Source organism: Nelumbo lutea, chromosome 1, assembly GCF_056320005.1.
Source record: "Nelumbo lutea isolate HS-2025 chromosome 1, American lotus-T2T, whole genome shotgun sequence".
Taxonomy (NCBI): domain Eukaryota; kingdom Viridiplantae; phylum Streptophyta; class Magnoliopsida; order Proteales; family Nelumbonaceae; genus Nelumbo; species Nelumbo lutea.
The window spans coordinates 15,745,636-15,765,903 of NC_142684.1; the positions used below are offsets into that span (position 1 = coordinate 15,745,636).

Genomic DNA, 20,268 nt, shown 5'->3' on the forward strand with positions numbered 1-20,268 from the left:
ACTAAATAGCAGGGAACCTGAAACGAAGGAGATGAGGAAGCTCCGGGGGGAATCCGGTGTAACGGCTCCGAAGCTTAAGTTAGAATCCTTTAAAGGCAAGATAAAACCAGATAGCGCAAAGTTTTTGCATACCTTATTTGTTGGGGGCAGGGGGCTCTTATAATCACTTCGCGCACTCACTCCGAGGTCCTTGTCAGGTCGGGTATGATTACCCTTGTGTTTGTCAATTCGACCGTCATCCTTTCTGCTGGGACAGAACCGTCACTGCCTAACCGTCTCTCTAACTGGAGATGGTGGTGTCAGTGGCGGTGGCAGGTGGCCGTGCTATTTAGTTGCGGTGCCCTCAGGCACGGACTTCCTCAGTGTCAGGCATGGTACGACTTGTTTGGTTTTGGTGCCGAGAAGGTGATGTGGAGTGGTGAGCGATGCAACGTCTTGAGTTCGAAGGTATCTATAGGGCAGGTCAGTTCGGCGAGGTGTATCCCGAACTGTTACAAGGCAGGCCAGTTCGGCGAGGTATACCCCGAGCTGTTACAAGGTTGGCCAGTTCGGCGAGGTATATCCCGAGCTGTTACGAGGTTGGCCAGTTCGGCGAGGTATATCCCGAGCTGTTACAAGGTTGGCCAGTTCGGGCCCCCAGTAGGGAGTTCGGTCCGCTAGTGTCCCCTTGGTGTTCACGCCTTAGGCTTGCTTTTTTGCCGAGTTGTTGTTTTTGCCACGTGTCGCATAACTGTGAGGTCGGGCCAAATCTTCCTTCATCAATTGCCCCCCACTCCTCGCGCCAAGGGTCTTGCCCTGGTGCGGGGAGTTTCGCGAGGTGGTAAGTGGATTTGTCCCGTCCTTCGAATCTTGACTGTGCGAGTTGCTTTTGCCAGGGTTCTTCGGTTTCCGAGAAGGTGGGAAACGTGCCTACTAATAAATGTTGATGGTTGTGACAGCGCGCATTTTAAATTTCAAAAATTTGCATCGCTGGGACGTGACAGCGGGTCATTCAAACTTGAAAAAAGCATGCCACTGTTGTACGTGCGCGGGTGGCTATCAGGGAGACGTGTCGGCGCGATGTCGGTTTCAAGAAGGCATGTGCTGGCGTTTCGCTCTTTCCGGAAAGACGTGCGCCAATCACGTCTCGACCTCATGGGACGTGCGGTCAGTGCAAATGTGGGCCATCAGATCGTCTTTGATCTGCACGATCGGTTCTTGGTTACTGTAGCTATAAATAGTGGGGGACCCCAGTCGATTTGCCACTTCTGCGGTTTGCCTACTGAGCTCGCATCCAACTTTTCAGCTCGCGTCCAAGTTTTTTCAACTCGCGTCTAGGCTGGTTACATAGCCTCCAAGATTTTTTGGCTTGTTCCCATCTCCGGAGCCTTCAAAACTTTCTTCCGGTGAATACCTTCCGGAATCCACCTCTTTTCCTCAATGTTTAGCTTTGACAGCTCAGACGACTCTTCAAGTAAGACTGACGTAGGTTCTACAAACCGAGCCGTATCCCCCGACTGCCTCAGTGATCCTGAGGTGGAACTCAGGGACTATGAACCAGTAGGCCGAGCTACTTCGGGCAGTTTGGCGTCTACCTCTCGCCGAGGTCGGATGTTAGACAGGTTTGATCCCTCGACCATGATGCTTGAGGGGCTTCAATCTATACTTACGTCTTACAATCTTCCTGGGGGGTATACATATTTTATTCCTTCGGGTAGCTTTCCTTGGGAACACGGTCCTGATGAGATCGTGATTTTTCGAGAGCAGCTCACTGCGGGGTTGCGACTTCCTTTCCACCCCCTTCTCGTCGAAATCATAAACCACTTCGGTGTCACCATTGGCCAATTTCATCCGAACTCTATTCAGAACCTGGTGGGGACAGTTTCCCTTTTTTGCGAGCAGAATTTCCCCTTAGACTTAGAGATATTCTCCTCCATCTTGATGCTCAAGAGACAGGCGGGTTCTCTTCTTGGGGGAAGACGGGCGTATTACCTTTCTCCTCGTCCGGGCTTTAAGCTTCTGCAAAATCTTCCTAATAAGGCCCCAGCGTGGAAGCAGGACTACTTCGGTGTGCGAAGTGCACAAGGATGGCTCTTTCAGACCGGGTGGGGTGAGGCCGCTCCTGATTCAGGTGTTACTCTCGATAAAGAGACAGTGAAGGGCCTCCGGCAATGGGCACGGCAAGGTTTAAAGTGTCATCACTACTTAACGGAGGCCAAGCTTATTGCGGCCGGCCTGAGTTTGGGTAGGTTTCTAGTTATGCGGTTTCTTGCTTTGTTCCTTCATTTTTTCTGATGTCAAACTCGTTTCTGCAGGTGTGATGGACGCAGAGAGGACTCGTGGGGGGCGTCTGTTCCAAGGTATGAAGAGGAGGAAGTGGGTCGCCAAGCGAACTCGTACCGAGCTGCCCCCGGATGAGGAGCCTCAAGTTCCAGACCACACGTTGGAGGATCTGCCCAGGGAGCCCGAGGTGACTCCACCGATGCATGAAGCTGTCGGGGCGCCTTACGCTGAGACCACTTATACGGACGCTCCTGCATACTCAAGTGCTCCTGCTCACTCTGGGTCCGCTCATACGCGGGCTGGGCCCTCGGGTTCGGGAGCTCAAGGGGAGTTTAGGAGCGTGTTGACGCCGAACTACCCTCTTCAGAAGAGTAGGGAGGCTACTTTCCCTGAGGAGATCGCGGCGTGGACCGATCTTCCTTTGAATCAGGTCGCCTACCGCGCCGTAACACATGCTATGGTGGTAAGTCAGATTCCGTCTGCCTTTTTTATTTTGTCGCTTTTGCTGTTATTGCTCACTTGTTTCTTTTGGTAGGTGAGTTCTTCAATTCATGCCTTAGCAGTCCAAGTGGAAAAGCTCGCGACAGGAGCGAGCTGCTGAGGCTGCCGCCCATGTTGCTAAAGAGGCTTTCCGTGCTGTAAAGGCAAATACCCGAGCTGCTGAAGCGGCCGCTTATGCTGTCGAAGAGGCTGCTCGCGTAGCAATGGCCAGGCAGGCAAGGTCTCAGCGTGACGCCGAGGCCATGGGGGTAGTTGTCAAGCACATGGCAAACTTGAAGTTGGATTTGCAGCATCAAGTCAAATATCTTCAGGAGGACATCAGGGAGAAAACACAGATTTTTTCCCAAGGCATTGAAGACGCCAAGAAGAAGGCCGTTGAAGACTACATTGCCTCTCCGTGTTTTGACGATCTGATGGTGGATTCTTACAGAAGGGGGTTCAAACTGAGCAAGTGGATGATCCAGAACACGTACCCTGACCTTGATGTTAGTGCCATATCCACTTCGCGTATAACTCAGGAGATGGCCAATGCTGCCGATGGCGACCCGGACTCTGAAGGAGAGGCAGGGCCTTCGGGTGTTGTTGAAGTGCCTTCTTATGGCAAAGAAGTAGCTCTGAGCATGTAAAGATATTCTTTTTTTTTTGTAAGTCCCTTCTGATGGCCAATGTACTCCTGTTTCTTGCAACGGAATAGATAATCTTTTTGCCCAAGTGTTCCTTTTCCCCGAACTGATTCTTTGTCGAACCGAATATGCCACTTTCTTGTCCGGGTTGTTATACTTCCGCGACCTGTTTTGCCGCGAAGGCTTTTGTAGTGAATTGATTTTTTGCCGAGCTAATAATATGCCCGACTTTTCTTTGCTTGTTTACGCTGAGGTTCCTCTTGGCTCTGCATCGTGGCCCATAGGACCTGATTTCATCCACTTCGCTTGGTGGTTTATAGGTAGTATCGCCTTTAGGCGAGGTGGCCACTTCACGTATGGGGCGTCCTTGATCGTCATTAAGATCTCGGTCTGCCTTGTGTTTAACGACGTGTAATTCGTCCGAACTACTAGAGGAGCTCGGAACGACTGGTTCGGCTTCGGCTCTTGGATCGGGTTTTTCCTGTCGACTGGGTTGGAGGGCTCGCCTTCCCTCTTTCTTTTCTCGTTCCCGCCTTCAGTTCGTTGGTTGATTTCTTCCTCTGTCCTCATGAACTTGTCCGCGAGCTTGAGGAATTCGGCCACAGTTGTGGGCTGGTTAGCTACCATGTGCCATTTGAATTCTTTGTGCGTTACCCCTCTTTTGGCCACCGCGAGCTGCACCGCGGGGTCCAACCGCGATATCTACAAGCATGCTTCATTGAATCACTTGATGTAGCCCCGGATGGATTCTCCTTCCCTTTGGACTACTCCGAATATGCTTTCCTCTGTTCTGGGGCACCGTTTGTTGGTGACAAAGTGTGCGGTGAAGACTTGCACGAATTGGGCCCAGTACTTTATCGACCCAGGGGCCAGGTTCCTGTACCAAGTGCAGGCTACCCCCCTGAGGGTGGTGGTGAAAGCCACGCACATGCACGATTCACTGGCCCTGGCGAGATGCATTTGGGACTGGAAAGCGTCAACGTGGTCGTTGGGGTCGAAGGACCCGTCGTACTTGTCCAGAGGTGGGAGCTTGAAATTTCTGGGTAAGGGGACCGCCAGGAGTTCTGATGCGAGGGGGGAAGGAACCGAGAGAATCGGGGCAGCTCCTACCTCGTATGAGCTCGTCTCTTTGCCTCTGAGCTCTGACAAGACACAGGTGGCGGTTCAGTGACTTCGCCGGCGCCTTCGTTGTTGAGTGGGCCTTGTACTGGCGCTGTTGGCCTCCGTGTTGCCGAGCTTGATGGGCCCGAAATGTTGGTAGTCTGCCGCCAGGGCACCGAATCAGTTTTCTGTGAGCGGGAACTCGGGCTTGGAGCGCTGAGGTGCCGATCTCGCGGGCGAGGTTCCCGACCCGCCTGCAAGCTGCGAGGCGGGGATGATTTTTTTCTCTCTTCGGCCTAGGGATGAGGCCTGGCTGTTAGGGGGGTTCTGGGGCCGGGAGGCCTTTCCTTGGTGAGGGCGTCCATCCTGCGGGGAGGCCTTGACCAGCCTGGGAGATGTTGTGCAACACTTGGTGCTGGTGAAGTTGGTGCTGCTGGAACTGTTGCATTTGGGCTTGCATTGCCCGCATGCACTGCATCAGGTCGTCCAACCGGTTTTGGCTGGCTGCCAGGGGGACAGCAATCGGTTCAGTAAAGGTTGTCTCAATAGGGGGAGGAAAGGGGATGCTTGTGGCAGGAAGGTTTACGGACGCCACTGCTTGTGGCACATTCAAGCTGGGGATTGCATCCACCGAAAGGGGGATGGTGAACTGTCCAACGCACACCACGGAGACTTGAAGTTGTTCCCTGGTGGTGTTTGTCTCCGTGTCACGTCCGGCGTTGCTGGAGGAGGCCATGAGTGTTGGGTTTTTTTGAAGAGAAGGGGGTATAGAAGTTTGGAGGGAGGCTTTTTGAAGCGTTCCCACAGACGGTGCCAATTGATGATGCGTGATTCGGCCGGTCTTAGCTGTCAACGACCTTGCTTCTGAACTGAATAGCAAGGAACCTGAAAACGGAGGAGATGAGGAAGCTCCGGGGGGATCCCGGTGTAACGGCTCCGAAGCTTAAGTTAGAATCCTTCAAAGGCAAGATAAAACCAGATAGCGCAAAGTTTTTGCATACCTTGTTTGTTGGGGGCAGGGGGCTCTTATAGTCACTTCGCGCACTCGCTCCGAGGTCCTTGTCAGGTCGGGTATGATTACCCTTGCATTTGTCAATTTGGTCGTCGTCCTTTCTGCTAGGACAAAACTGTCACTGCCTAACCGTCTCTCTAACTGGAGATGGCGGTGTCAGTGGCGGTGGCAAGTGGCCGTTTAGAGTGCGGCCGCCAAGCGTCAGATCCCAAGTCAGTCAGGTGAGGCACCCTCGGGCACGGACTTCCTCAGTTTCAGGCATGGTACGACTTGTTTGGTTTTGGTGCCCAGAAGGTGATGCGGAGTGGTGAGCGAGACGAAGTCTTGAGTTCAGAGGTATCTATAGGGCAGGTCAGTAGGGCAGGTCAGTTCGGCGAGGTGTATCCCAAACTGTTACATGGCAGGCCAGTTCGGCGAGGTATACCCCGAGCTGTTACAAGGTCGGCCAGTTCGGCGAGGTATATCCCGAGCTGTTACGAGGTTTGCCAGTTCGGCGAGGTATATCCCGAGCTATTACAAGGTTGGCCAGTTCGGGCCCCCAATAGGGAGTTCGGTCCGCTGGTGTCCCCTTGGTGTTCACGCCTTAGGCTTGCTGTTTTGCCGAGCTGTTGTTTTTGCCACGTGTCGCATAACTGTGAGGTGAAGCCAAATCTTCCTTCATCAATTTTTTATGTTTCTTTAGTTTAAACCTTAATTGTAGTGTTGCTTCTTTACCACGGAAAAAAAATAATGTAATGTTGCTCCTATAATATATTTGCGTTGTACAAGTGACTTTATTTACACAAGTCATAGCCAACATTGTCCTTAAAGTTTGGAAAAAGTATAAATACAAATATGTATAATGCAAATGCATACAAAATAATACAAAATACAAGATTTTGTAATTTATAAATTTGTATTTCTACTCCTTCCAAATTAAACCTAAATTATTTTTCACCTATGAGAAAATATACAATCATTATTCAAACTATATTAAATGAGATAATTATAACAAGATCTTTTGAGGACATTTTAATCATTTGAAGCTGTAGAATGACTAATATTTACATGCTTTTTTATACTATTTCTTTAAAAGTAAAGGGGGACTTAGGGAAGCAGCCACAAGGGCATTTCAGTACAAAAAAGTTATGGGTATCAGAGAATGGGAGAAAGGAATGCATCAGCAGCAAGCAAAAGAATCTGTAGACTGGTTGTAGGAAATGATACCCTTTGGCCTTTGTCAGTAGTAATTTAGAGGTATTAAACAATTATAACCATATAAAAGGGCCAAATGGAGATAATAATGTCTACACATAAATATGTCAGGCCAATGCTGTGGTTCATAGACTGGCTTAGATGACTTTGGCAGACAGAATAGTTGACCGGATTGAGCACTTTCTAAATTCAATCACTGATTGTGAGGTCTTTCTTTCTTTTTTTGTTCTTTTTGGTCTAATGGTGTGAGTTTTTCTATGCTGATCATGATGTAATGACCAGGATGTGTAAGCCACTAAAATACAAAAGAAATTGGAGGGAGAGAGATTTTAGGCCTAATGCTAACGGACCCAAAGTTCCACACCATACTAATAGGTATTTGAATCATTTATCTGAAACAATTTGCCAAGAAGCAATTTAGCATAAAAAGGCAAGGAGACCAAATCAGCCCCCACAAGATTGCCTTGCACTACATCCCACAACACCTTCCTGCCATGTATTAGGAATATTTTTTGATGAAAATTCTAGAAATGATGATGTCATCATTGGAACACATTGGAGATGTGTTGTGGGGGCAATCTGGGGGGGGGGGCAGATTTGAACTCAAAGGCAAGTGCTTGTTTGGGATGTTCATTTTTAAGTATTTATTCAAATAAATACTTAAAACTAGGGGTGGCAACGAGCCGAGCTTTTCACGAGCTTCTTGAGCTCGGCTCAGTTTTATCCGAGCTTCGAGCTGAACTTGAAGCCAATTTACAGGCTCGATTAATAAACAAGCCTATCTCGAGCCTAATATATAATTATAAAAAATAATTTATATAATAAAAATATTATAATTCTTATTTATTATGATTATTATTTTTTAAATATCAAATAAAAAATGTTTTTTATATATAAGTTTTTATTTTTGTAAAAATATTTTTCCTCAAATCAAGCTCGAGCTGAGCCGAACTCGAGTCTCATACTATTCGGCTTGACTTGGGTCAAGTCCACCCTTACCTGAAATCACATCTTAGAATCAGGACTTGCTCCTCAGAGAACGCACTTCATAGCACATCCAACTGTGCTGTGTAGTGGGAACATCTCCCATGAATAAAATCATACAAGTATTGAAGATGTTTTTGATCTGCGGCTGGAACGTGTTGTCAGGTTAGTGTGACTAGATTCGGATTCCCTTTAAGCACTCATATGCATTTGGTGAAATCATACAGTATTGAAGATGTTTTGTAAGAAGCACTTCTTATTTCTCATCCTGATTTCGTCCATTTAAACTTTTCTTAATACCTAGAATGTCCCTGTTGACTCTAAAACCCTCACCATCTTCTTCCTCAGTTTTCCTTTCTATTTTCACTTCTTGCCACTTGCAGAGTTGCAGTGATGACAAGTTACAGCCAGATTCAATTTCCAGGCTTTTTTTGTTTATTCTAAAAAAATTGCTCGAATATTGATTATTCCCACCTCTCCATCTCACCCCTTTATTTTTTTTTTCTTTTATTATTTGTATTGAATCAAATGACTCCAATGGTGGTTTTTGCGATGAAGTAGGTATCATACGTTTTCTCATTTTATTCATATAATGACCATGGATTGATTGAAACTCCCTTGCCATTAATTCGTTTTGAACCAAGTAATGTTGTACATGTTTTGTTTTTATATATGATGGAGAACAATATTACCTTTATATCGGCAAAAGCTCATTTTGAACCAAGCAATGTTGTTAAATAAGTGCTTCTTTTCATTGGAAAAGGTATCCAAAAATGACACCTTACCACGCAGATTTTAAGTGGTTTTTTAGAAGCACTTATAGAAAAAGTACTTCTACAAAACCCAGTTTAGAGACAAAAAATCCCGCCAAACCCAGCCTTATTTAAGAAATAATCACTCGCAAAAGGGGGAATTATATCTGTCGCTAACCATTTGTTACACCATTTACATTTCCATGGCTAGAGGGTTGATGATGTGGCACACTAAAAAGTGAAAAATCCTAATTATAACAATAATTTAAATATAACAAATAAAAAATAAAAACTAAAATAAACACTTTTAATGCCACGTTGGCATTATATAGAGTATACCGGGTCCCACCGCATCCCGGGTACCCACCCATTTAGGCTCTCAAAATTTCAATTCATAAAGATATTCTCAATGCAAGGCAGTAAAAGCTGCCCGAATGGGCTTTGCCCTGATTGAAGTCGAACTCCAAATTGAAATAAAAAACAAAGACTTTGCGAATTGCGTGTGGTGTGTGGGCAATAACCACACCAACCAACGGAGCATCCAATGACCCGAACCCGAAAAAAGAGATTTTGATTCTTGAGTCGTTCCCAGAGGCATCATCTTATATCTCCCATCGCTATCGTCTTAGTTGTATCGTACCACATATCAACAGATCTGTCCATCGATTCCCCCAAGAAACGTACAACAACGGGCACCCACACAAGGAAAGCAACCCGATTAATTAAGGAATATTATACCAGATAATGACTTGTTTGAGGTTCGGCTCGGGGTTCTCTCTCCAGTAACGGTCTATAAGAATAAGTAGGATGGTGTTTGGAAGCTTAAGCGTTTCTTAAACCGATTTTTGAAAAAAAAAAGCGTTCATACTTGAAACCCGTTTTTTACGAAAAAACGTTTTGATATGTTTGAGAATGTTTTCGTCACGTAGGTAATGAACGACATTATGCTATTTGGTAAGTTGATTTTCATCACCATTTTTTATATATATATATATATATATATATATATGCATAATTGGTAAGGTGATTTTTTACTACTTATTCACAAACCGTTGGAGGCAATAATTCACCTATACATAAAAGGCCAAATTTAGTGTTTCATGCATGACGTCCCAATTTACAAGGCACACCCGTGGTTTAACCGTTTTTATATGGGCGTTTATTGAAACGCCGATGTAGATCCAATGTAACACCGTTTCTGTGTTTGATCATAGCAACGGTCCAAACATCGCTTAGATCATAGCAACGGTCCAGCATCGTTAGCTAACCAACGTCAGGAGATTCTGTGTTTGATCAACGATTATACGGTGGTGATTCGTTGAGGGTACATCATTGTCAGGTGGAAGTTTCCACTCTATATCATCATCACGGATGTGTCATAGAGCCGTTGAATTTAATATGACCGGTTTATCCCTTTCATGCGCGATCCACGTCCATGAGAACGAGGACAGTGAAGTCATTTCAGCAACTGTGAAAGTCAAAACAAAAATTCAGAGAGGTCATAGTAAATTATTCGGTGGCACGGGCCCCACCGCGGCATGGCACCAGGCGAACTGGCGAAGGGAATCGTTCGCAGAATTTTTGAAATTTGGACATAATAGTAGGGGTATTTTCGTCATTGCAAATAAGGAGACGTTGTCACGGATCTGCGCCTCTCTGTACCTGAAGAAGAAGCAGAGAGAGAGAGAGAGAGGCCTATTTTGATTAGGGGATGTAGCATGAGGCTGCATCAGAAGTTGAAGCCAAAGTGAAGTACCTACTCTGGAAGCAACGCGTCGGTAACACGTGTGGAGGGTCGCGTCTCGCGTGTGGAAACCTGGCTTCTCATTGGTTGTTTTCATGCCCCTTAAATTCGAACTCTTCTCTCACTTCTCTCTCTCTATCCTCTCTCTCACTGCTCGCCAAATCATCACACTCACTGTCTACAGACTCTCTTAAATCTCGTAAATTTAGGGTTTTTTCTTTGAAATTATCTGCTTTTTTCTGCAATCGGCATTTCAGTGCAAGTAATCACGTAGATCGAATCGAGGCGGGTGCGTTTCTCTACTGAATCTACTTTTGTTTGTTATTGCGTTTTTTCTCAGTGTAAAATTAGCGTAATTTCAGGAATATCCTAAAGTTCTCGACTTTTTCTGTTTTTTTTTTTATTTTTTTTATTTTTTCTGGTTTAGCTGAATTTGGTTTGTAGCTTCGATTCGATCACACATTGCTGATTATTGTTTGAAAGTGCATGAAATTTGATATTTCTGAAGCTCCAGAAATGAAGACTGTGGACTTCTTCTGATTCTTTTTGGGACAAAAGTCTGAAATTGTTGATAATTGCTCGGTTTCGAGTATCTGCTTGAGTTTAGTTGCAGTGTCTAAGAGCAATTTGTTGGAAATTATCAAGTGGTAGCTGGAATTTTGGTCGATAAGCTGGGACTGTACGCATAAGTCGAACTCTGAATTGTGCACCCAAACACACACGCAAAAAATCGAATTGAGCTCGTAGTGCACTTATGCTTAGTGAATTTGGAAAGCTGAATGACGCCATACAAGTACCATTTAGAACACTTTGAAGGAAATGTGGCTGGTGTTCTCACGGGGTTACTGCGAGTAGAGAAAGGGTAAACGAGAAGGTGGGAGTTTAAATTTATAATTTATTTTAGGTATACATGTCTACGCTTCTTGCCATCTATTACGGGAACGCAGGGATCCCGAATCTCCAACCCCCTTCTAGCCTCTTTATGGAGGTCAAAAGATAAGCACCTCTGGGTAGATAGTGGTTATGAAACTGATTCACATGTTTTATACTTTGTTGTAACATTATACCTTGAGAAGAAGACTTCTCTAATCTGTATCAAGAACCATACAGCTGCATAGTTTCATCAGAGGGATGGGTCTTACCAAACGGTTTGGATATCCTTGCAGCGTCTTGCCTGTTTTGGCCTAAATTTAATGTTAGTAATTCGACTGAAAAAAAGAGGCTTGATATGTTTAACATCATGTTTAGACCATTTACTTTCTCGGAAAAAATAAAAAAAAAAGAAAAGTATAGAAGGGTTTCTTGTCAGTCATTTCTTTTCTTCTTTATTAATACATTCTTTACAGTTGATGGTAGCCGAAAAAAGGGGAGTTATTCCCAGTAATTCTTTCATTGCAAATATAGGTTTGGTATAACCATAAGAGATGATTGTACATTGCAGGATATATTTTAAGTGTTATTACCTGAACATCTTGACTGAAGTTTAAAAGATTGCAGCTTTGACGGAACTTTAGCAATTCACTTGAATTGCAATTTTTACTGAACTGGTAATGTTTCTCCTCTTTCAGGCAACTAGTTACTTATCTCTTGCTGCTGTTGGATGGCTTCTCTCACTGGATGATGATATGCTTGAGCAAAGTATTTCTGGAGTCTGGTGTGTCATATGATTTTATTATGCTTGGCCAACTCCAGAATGCCCATCCTTTGGATGAAATGCGAAGGACTGATGCTTCTTTTTGTTCTTATGCTTTACTTCTCAGTGAAAAGAAGTGCTGCTATCAGTCCTGATGGTATGGTGATATCATCAAGTGTTCATTTGTTCCCCCCCCCCCCCCCCCCTTTTTTTTGTGTTTGTGTGTGCTGGGGGTCAGTTAACTATGTTGATCTTATAAGCTAGTATCTGCCATTTCTTTTGTCATTTTAACTTGGTGAAAATCAAGTTAAGTTTTAGGATTTGGAACTCCTAGTTTTTTTTTTCTTTCCTTTTTTTTATTTTAATCGGAAATCTTGGTAATTTTTAGGTGGGAACTTCATCATAGGTAGTTCTATATCCCACATATTAAGATGGTTTATATTTCAACATTTATTGAACAGTGAGCACCATTTAGAATTGTGCTATTTTGGAGGTCAACATTCATTGAGCAGTGAGCTTTATTTGCATTTTTTTTAATTTCTTTGGATCCTATGGCATAACTTGAAGTCTGAAAGGATGAGACACAACGGATTATGGATGGTTCCAATTATAGGACCAGCCTTTTATATGTGTCTCCTCTATGGAGAACATCAAATAGTCAGCTCCAACCTCCTGTTAACTATAATACAGACAACTTAGGTGGTTAAATCCATTTTCTAAATAAATCAAAAAGCTTCCTTTTATTCATTTCCCTTTAATTTTATTTTATCTTTGTGACTGTAGGTGAGGCACTTTTAAGCTTTAAGACAGCAATTGTTAATTCAGATGGTGTCCTTCTTCAATGGAGGCAAGAAGATCCAGATCCCTGTGGTTGGAAAGGAGTGCAGTGCGATGCTAAAACCAAGAGAGTGATTTATTTGTAAGCCCTGCTAATCTAAGATATATTAGTGGAAATTGCTTGTGCTCCTACATGATTTTAAACTCTAATAGAATTGGGTTTCATCCTGGTTTTGTATGTTACAAGAAGAAAATCCTTTTTCTTTTTTATAGTAAAGGAAACAAATTATTAAAACAGAAAATGTAAAAAATAAAACTAATAGAGTTTGAATGAAAGATTAAAGAATAAAAAATAAAATGTAAAAAATAAAACTAATAGAGTTCAAATGAAAGATTAAAGAATAAAGAAGAAAATGTAAAAAATAAAACTAATAGAGTTCGGATGAAAGATTAAAGAATAAAGAAGTGGAGAATAGATAGGTGAACTAGGAAGATGGTAAAGAAATAAGAAGATAGAGGAGTAGAAGAGAGAATAGGAAGAAGACTTTAACTCAGTCATTCATACAATGGTTTGAATGAGCAAATACATGGAGTATTTATAGATAAACCATTGTTGCCTAACTTGGGCCATTCACAAATCTGTTAGAACCAAAGTTCAAAATATTGAGATGCACAATATAAAAACTTTGTGTATTGTGCATTTCCAAGCCTCAATACTCACCCCATCTAAATGTTTTGTTTTGACTATTTGAAATTAGCCTTAGCATGATCATTAAAACACACTAAATATGGTTAAACTTCCATATATGTGTATTTTGAGTATCAGCAGGTTCAAGAAAACGATAAGATACGCCCAATATGGGGCATATTGTATCGATACTTTGAACCTTGGTTAGGGTTACTAGGTCATGGGTCAGGTGGTCTGACCACTGGGTTGACCAAGTAAACCATGTATAGTCTGGTCTGACTTACAATATTGAGAGAAACACTTGCAACTAAGAACCTATTGAAAATATCTTCAGGATATGGAATAAATCTTGTGGATGTAGCCATTATTCAGCATATATTGAGAATCCAACCAATGATTTGATTGGGTGAATAGAATTCAACATTCTAGAATATTCCAATTCAACAACTTATGAGGCTAAGGCTTGCTAGTGCAACTTTCTAGGCCCATGAAATTGGACTCGGTTTGCATGGATTTGTGAAAACCCAATTGCTGGCACATTGTGAGAGCTACAATGAGGCCTATTTGTACTTAAAAAGTATGTTTTTTGGCCTTTTCTTGTCTTAGACCTTGGCCCCAAATCACAAGCACCTATTCTTATTAAATAGTATGGCGAAAGAAAGAGGTTCCTTATTTATCTTAGGCGAACTAGAGGATTCCATCTTGTCCCCCATGAGTTGATCCATAATATGTTATCCTCATTGAATATTGTGTAAATCCCATGGAAGGTCATTCCCTTCATAGTCTTCTAAGTACAGGAAAAAGGAATAAACAGGATCTTTGAGGGCTTGGTTGTTTTTCTTCCTGGAATTTTTAGTAAATTAGTTCACTTATGGTAGATTAGGAAATGGTGTTATTATCAATGGAAACATGGATTAGAACCGACTTTGGTAAGTTCTAAGAAGAAAGAGTGGCAAGTTGTATTTTTCTCTATGGATGTCCTCGTTTGAAAGGGAAGTTCTCTTTATTCACTATTTGTTATTCTTATTTTTATACTTATCCATGAAAACATGGATTAGAATTGACTAAATTGCAAATACAAGTTCTTTTCTCAAGAACTGGGTAAGTGCAGCCCAGACTACCTGTAGATCTGTTGGTGTATTGAACCATTTTCAGATAATATAAAACAGCTTCTTTCCATATCATAATGCTAAATGTGTTTCATGAACATCTGTTTTTTAGGAGTCTTCCGTATCACAAATTGAGTGGTTCTATATCACCCGACATTGGGAAGCTTAATCACTTGAAGCTCCTGTATGTATTTCCCAGTTGTTTCAAATATTATTTTCCTACATCTCTGATGCATGGTTTGTTTATTAGAGAGTGTGCTGCTGCTGATTTTTTATGCCATATAATACATCTTGTAGAGCTCTTCACAACAATAATTTATATGGAATAATCCCTTCGGAGTTGAGCAATTGCACAGAGTTGCGAGCAATGTAAGTACTACCACTAGATTTCTTATTATATCCATAATGCTATATTTCTTGCTTCACTATTGAATAAAACTGATATTTATTTATTATGACATTTTCCAAAAGTCATGGAATTAAGGTGGTCTGTAACAGTACAGTGGGTTGGGAGATCAGCTAATGCATTTGCTGATTTGACAAAACAAGGGACAAACAGGGAAGCATTATTCTGGGTGCAACTGTAATTTGTGTCTTTTTAACAGTGGTGCACTTTTTGATGTAGTTTTTGTGTTTTCTGTATGGAGAGGCAGCACCTCATGCCTCTCTAAGGGGATTTTCATGTAACCGATCTTTGAATTAATGGAATATGACTCTTTACTTATCAAAAAAAGGTGGTCTGAACAATTCATCAGGTTCTGAAGTGATTTTTCTCATGGACCTATTGTGCACTCTGACACTAGCAGTGAAAGGTCCTATCCACAGCCCAACCCAATCCCTAAGATGTACCACTGGTTGAATCTTTAACTAAGTCTACAAATGGTTTGAAATTAAGGAAAAGCCCATAATTTATTCAGGCCCAATCTAATGCTCTAAAACAGGTTTTGGTTCTTATCCATGCTCAGGTGCTGGATTAAATTGTAGTCCAACTTAAGCCAGAGTCCATAAGTAGCCCTGTGACTGATGAAACTATAAAGCATTTATTAGAGACTTTTGTTATATATTTTGAGAATATTGGCAATCTGGCACAGGAGTTGGGAAGAGTAGGTTAAGTAAAGAGCAATTAAACATCTGAAACTAGTTTAACATTTTCTTTAGTTTATTCTTTTTTGATTGCTAATGATGAGAACAGTATAGAATGACAAAAAAAGGGAAAGGAATAAGTGCACAAGATGTATATCTAGGGACACTAGGGACCTGAAAAACTCAAAATGATTGTCAAAGCCTGCAAACAAGCAGATTCTCTGCTGAATGCTGAAAAAAAAAGCAGACTCTCTCTAAGATTGGATAGTCCAAAGCAGAATCAAGATAGCTTAAGATACATTAGAGTATCTAATATAACAATGGAAAACTTCTCTCCTCATTGTATGTAAATTCTGATATCAAATTGGAGTATGTGAAACATTTGACACTAAACTGATGACTAACCATTTGGAAGGGTTTCAAACTTACTAATAATTGGGAAAAATAGCTTGTGCAGAGGATTTAGGAGCTGGTTTATGGTTTGTATGGAACTGTCAAGAAAACAATTCTAGAATGGAGGTGGAACTTGAGAGAAAATTGAACGGGTATGTTACTGATAAAAAAGAAGTTGAACTGGTTGATTTGATACAATGTCTGAAGAAAAATTGAGGCTGTGTGAGCAAAAGGATTCAAGGCTAGAAATTAGGGCTTAGGGTGTGGCATTGAAAAAATTTTAATCGTTTAACCTTTTCCCTTTTTGTAAATCTATTGTGGAATGTGGATTGACTTGCTCTGTCCTATTTTGATTCCAGAAATATAGCAGAAAAATATGTATCTAAGATTTATCGTTCTTTTGTTTCTTTGTTTTTTTTTTTTGTTTTTTTTGCAGATATTTGCAGGGTAACTACTTAAGTGGACTGATTCCTGCTGAATATGGTGGCCTTTTGGATCTGGAATCCCTGTGAGTTTTTTTTTTTTTTTTTTTTTTAATTAAACCTCAAATTAATTCTAATTTCAAGCTTTCATCATTTTGAGTTTCTAGTTGGTGACACATTTGATGTTGAAAATTTGGCGCAGTTGAGTCACTGCTATCCAATCTCAGGTCACACTTATTCTAACAAAAGAATTTTTTTCTATAATGTATTTTTCTAACAATGTCAAACTTGTATTTGAAAAATGCTGTGTTGCCACTCCTTTCTCAAATTTTGGTCTTATATAATATGAACACAGACAAGAGATTCTGTTTTTAGTTATTATTGATAAAATCAATTGTGTTTTGTTTTTGGAAACTATGCTACTAAGCATTTCAAAATTGCCATTGCAAATATGTTGATGCACCCTTTTTTGATTTTCTGGTATAATTATTGAACGGAATCAGAGACTACTTTTAGTTTGTCATTGGAGATTCTATTTTTGATTCTTTTTTCAATTTTCCAAATTTATATTATTCAATATTGATAAAAATTATATTGTTAAATTCCTTGTGAAATTTTTATTGGAGAAAGCCAGAGCCACTACTTGGTTTGTTATTGACCTCATTAGTGATATTTCTAAGAGTGCATTTTCCCTATATAGTACTACATTATAAGTTACCACAGCCATAAAATGCCAAGTTTTGTTTAATTGTCCATTTCTCCAATTTTTCTTCAATTTGTTGAAAGATTCTTATCACAAATTTATTATGCTTTGATTGAACTAGCTAGTTTGATTGTGTCAGGCTGGAACGCTAAGGAAGTTATCTATCCAGTTTAATGCATTTTTCTAGATATCGAAAAAAAAGTTTAATGCATTTTGGTGTTATATGTGATCAAACACATCTTAAATGTGCCTTCTGATTATTCTCAGGGATATCTCAAGTAACTCTCTTAGTGGATCAATTCCTTCGTCACTTGGGAATCTGTCCAAGCTTTCTATCTTGTGAGTACCATAGTTTGATCATTTCAGATCAGTTTCTGATAGGATTGCTATGGAAAAATTACTGAAGTACTTTCTAATTTATTGAAGCAATGTCTCAACCAACTTCTTGACTGGACCTATACCATCTCAGGGTGCACTTGACAAATTCACTAAAGATTCGTAAGTACTATATGTCTTGTGGTTTTATGTGTGTATACCTCTAGGATATGATTCTTTGAGTTTGTTACCGTTCTACCAGTTAATGAGGTAGCGTTGGCCAATGTTCCTATGGAGTGTTTCTTTTGTTCCTGGGAACAGCAGAAAAATTAAAGCAAAAGGAATTTTACCAAGTGTAACCTAGACATTTAATTATGCCTTTTGTTGTTTAATTAATAGAAATTTATGGTTGGCGTCATTTTCATTTGACCTGGATTTCAGAAAATAGTCTTGTATTAATTTTTAGCGCTGTAACAGTGCAGAATGGTGCAACAGGATTTATGTAGCCAACCCCATATGGTTGGGAGAAGGCTTAGTTGAGTTGAGTTGAATCTTGTATTAACTTTGATATCCAATATCTGCCAATGTGCATAACACATTTAATTGCCTAAATAATCTCTCGAGCAGAATTTACACACTGACAAACATTAAACCACTTCATTTATCAAAAAAAGAAAACACATTAAACCACTTCACTTTTTCATATTGTTTTTCTTGCCATAAATAAAAATTTTTATTAATGAAAAATAGATGTAGAAAAAGAATGTTATTTAGGCAACACCTGTATACAAAAGGAGCTCAAAATACAAAAAAGAGATCTCTCCATATAGAATTCAATGATAACTAGTTCACTCAAAATGATTGGTTTGGTTTTACTTCTGTTTACTTCTATTCCTGTATACAGATTGTTTTGATCAGTCAAGTTTCACTATTTCTCCACAAAACTCAATAAGCCTTTTCTTAGATTGGCTACCACAAAGTATATTAAGCTTGATTGGATCCCTACTGCCTTGTTCTCTCTAAGCTTGGAGCCTTGGGCTTAGAGACAATCCAGGACTACAAGAGCTAGAAGTTTGTTTTCTTTTTGTTATTTCTGAGATTTAGTTTGTTGATATTTTTACTAAATGAGTTGTGAAGTCAAAACTAGAAACTACAGATCAGCAGTCATGAAGCTAGGAGGAAATTTTATTCATGGGACAGGTTGAAGAAGAACAATCAAAATTGAAGCCAAAACTTTTGTACTCGAGGATACTTTGGTGAGAGGCAATCTTATGCTAAAAGTCAGGGAGTTGCGAATAGTGACAATCCTTTTAGTTAGAGAAGTGATAAGGTGGTTTAAAGAGTCCACAGATTGGTGGATGGTGCAACTTCTACTAGAAGTTTGGATTGGAAGAAAATTTTGGAAACAGAAGGAAGGAGATATTGTGCAGAAAGGAAAGGAAATGACAAAGGCTGGTTTGTCACACCACACCTCACTTTGTCTGAGTTTTTTGGACAGGGGTCAGAACAGCTCATTTGTATTCTTGAAGGTTGGAATACTGAAAGGTAGCTGGGATTATTGGAAATGCTTCAGAAGTACTTGGTTTTTCTGGTGGAGATAAAGAGTTTGAAAGGAATAGGGGATCAGCAGTTGGGCACAACACTTGGAAGTTATGAGGAAGAGTTGGTAAAGAGTAGGGTGTCAGAGAGGGAAGAGGATTAGTTGAAGATGATTGGTTACACATCAATGTCAGAGTTATTGGTTCATAAAGGTGATTGGGAACAACGTCTAGTAACTAAAAAGGAGGTGGGGGATTGGGGTAAAATAGGAGAGGCAATAAGAAGGAACCTGAAGGTGAGAGGTGTTTTAGTGCTAACTCTGTTTGACAAGGATAGAGCCTTGTTGGACCTACCTGAGGAGTTGGTGGAGATTCATGCTACAACCTCGGAGACTGAAGAAGGCTAGGTGATAATCTCAAAGTGGTGTCTATTGGTGAATGTGAAACCCATCTCAGTAGAAGTGGAAGTGGTAATAAGAATCTTAGGGTTGCCATTCTATTTATGTTCGGAGAGTAATATGAAGCTGATTTCATCTCTATATGGAGGGTTCCTCGTTGATATGTTTTGGGTGATTTGCACTCAACAGTGATTAAGGTGGTGGGAGAAAAATACAATGGAATTCCAAGGAAAATCAAAGTTGGAATACAGTGTTTGGCTTGTCATTTTAGTTGGTTCCGCCCTCTAGAGAGAGGGGTGCAAGGAAGAAGATGATGATGTGGAAGGCTGTGTCCTATGTGGCAACATAGGATTTGAAAATTCAAATTATCTGAATCATTTCACAAATAAGAGAAAGACCAAGGGTAGACTAAAAGGTTCTGGATCTTTCCTCTTAAATGGTAACTTTTGATTCCCAATCCAAGAAATATGGTGAAATCGTCTGCACAGGTAGTGTTAGGTATTGACAACTCGAAGTTTTGTGTAGAAGCAGATGGAAGCATGAGGAGAAAACTTTGACTGGTGTGCTGGAGGCTAAGAACATTGAAGGGAAGACAAAAAGTTGAAGGGGAGAATTGGGTTCAACCTGGGTTGAGACTTCTGAACCGGGAGATACTGAGCCAAGAGTTGGAGATTTAAGTGATCACATGGGAGGGCAAGGAGGTGGGCCTAATTCAAGACTTTTTGGGCTTGCTTGGCTTGGGACTTCTAATGCAAGGCCTTTAAAGAATTCATGTGAAGTTTTATTGAAGCATGTGACGGGAGATTTTAATCAGGCGATGGTAGACCAAACCTTTGATCCATCATTGTCTACCTCTTGGAGGGTTAAAAGAGTTGATTCTCTGCAGAAGAAGAGATCAATCATAGGTATAAACAAAAAAGGTGGCTAGCTAAGACTTTAGAGGGGGGCAATTATTAAAAAGCATTCATTAAGGAAAAAATAAGCTCAGACAAAAGTAAGAAGGAAGTGTGGGAGTGTGTGGTCACCAGGTTTTCAA

General features: G+C 41.1%; 1 protein-coding gene across 4 annotated transcripts in view; it reads left to right on the top strand.

Moving 5' to 3' along the window:
• Positions 1 to 10,126: 10,126 nt before the first annotated feature.
• LOC148873676 (LRR receptor-like serine/threonine-protein kinase FEI 1) overlaps positions 10,127 to 20,268 on the top strand; it is a 34,045-nt gene continuing 23,903 nt past the window's right edge. The window contains exons 1-9 of one of the 4 annotated variants that reach the window (XM_088980467.1): positions 10,127 to 10,462; positions 10,601 to 11,047; positions 11,742 to 11,963; positions 12,590 to 12,725; positions 14,493 to 14,564; positions 14,678 to 14,749; positions 16,293 to 16,364; positions 17,249 to 17,320; positions 17,408 to 17,479. In XM_088980467.1, coding sequence (XP_088836593.1) covers positions 11,837 to 11,963; positions 12,590 to 12,725; positions 14,493 to 14,564; positions 14,678 to 14,749; positions 16,293 to 16,364; positions 17,249 to 17,320; positions 17,408 to 17,479 — 623 coding nt within the window. In that variant the 5' untranslated portion in view covers positions 10,127 to 10,462; positions 10,601 to 11,047; positions 11,742 to 11,836. The remainder of the gene's footprint in view (positions 10,463 to 10,600; positions 11,048 to 11,741; positions 11,964 to 12,589; positions 12,726 to 14,492; positions 14,565 to 14,677; positions 14,750 to 16,292; positions 16,365 to 17,248; positions 17,321 to 17,407; positions 17,480 to 20,268) is intronic. The other 3 variants (XM_088980327.1, XM_088980540.1, XM_088980398.1) reach the window with 3 other exon arrangements.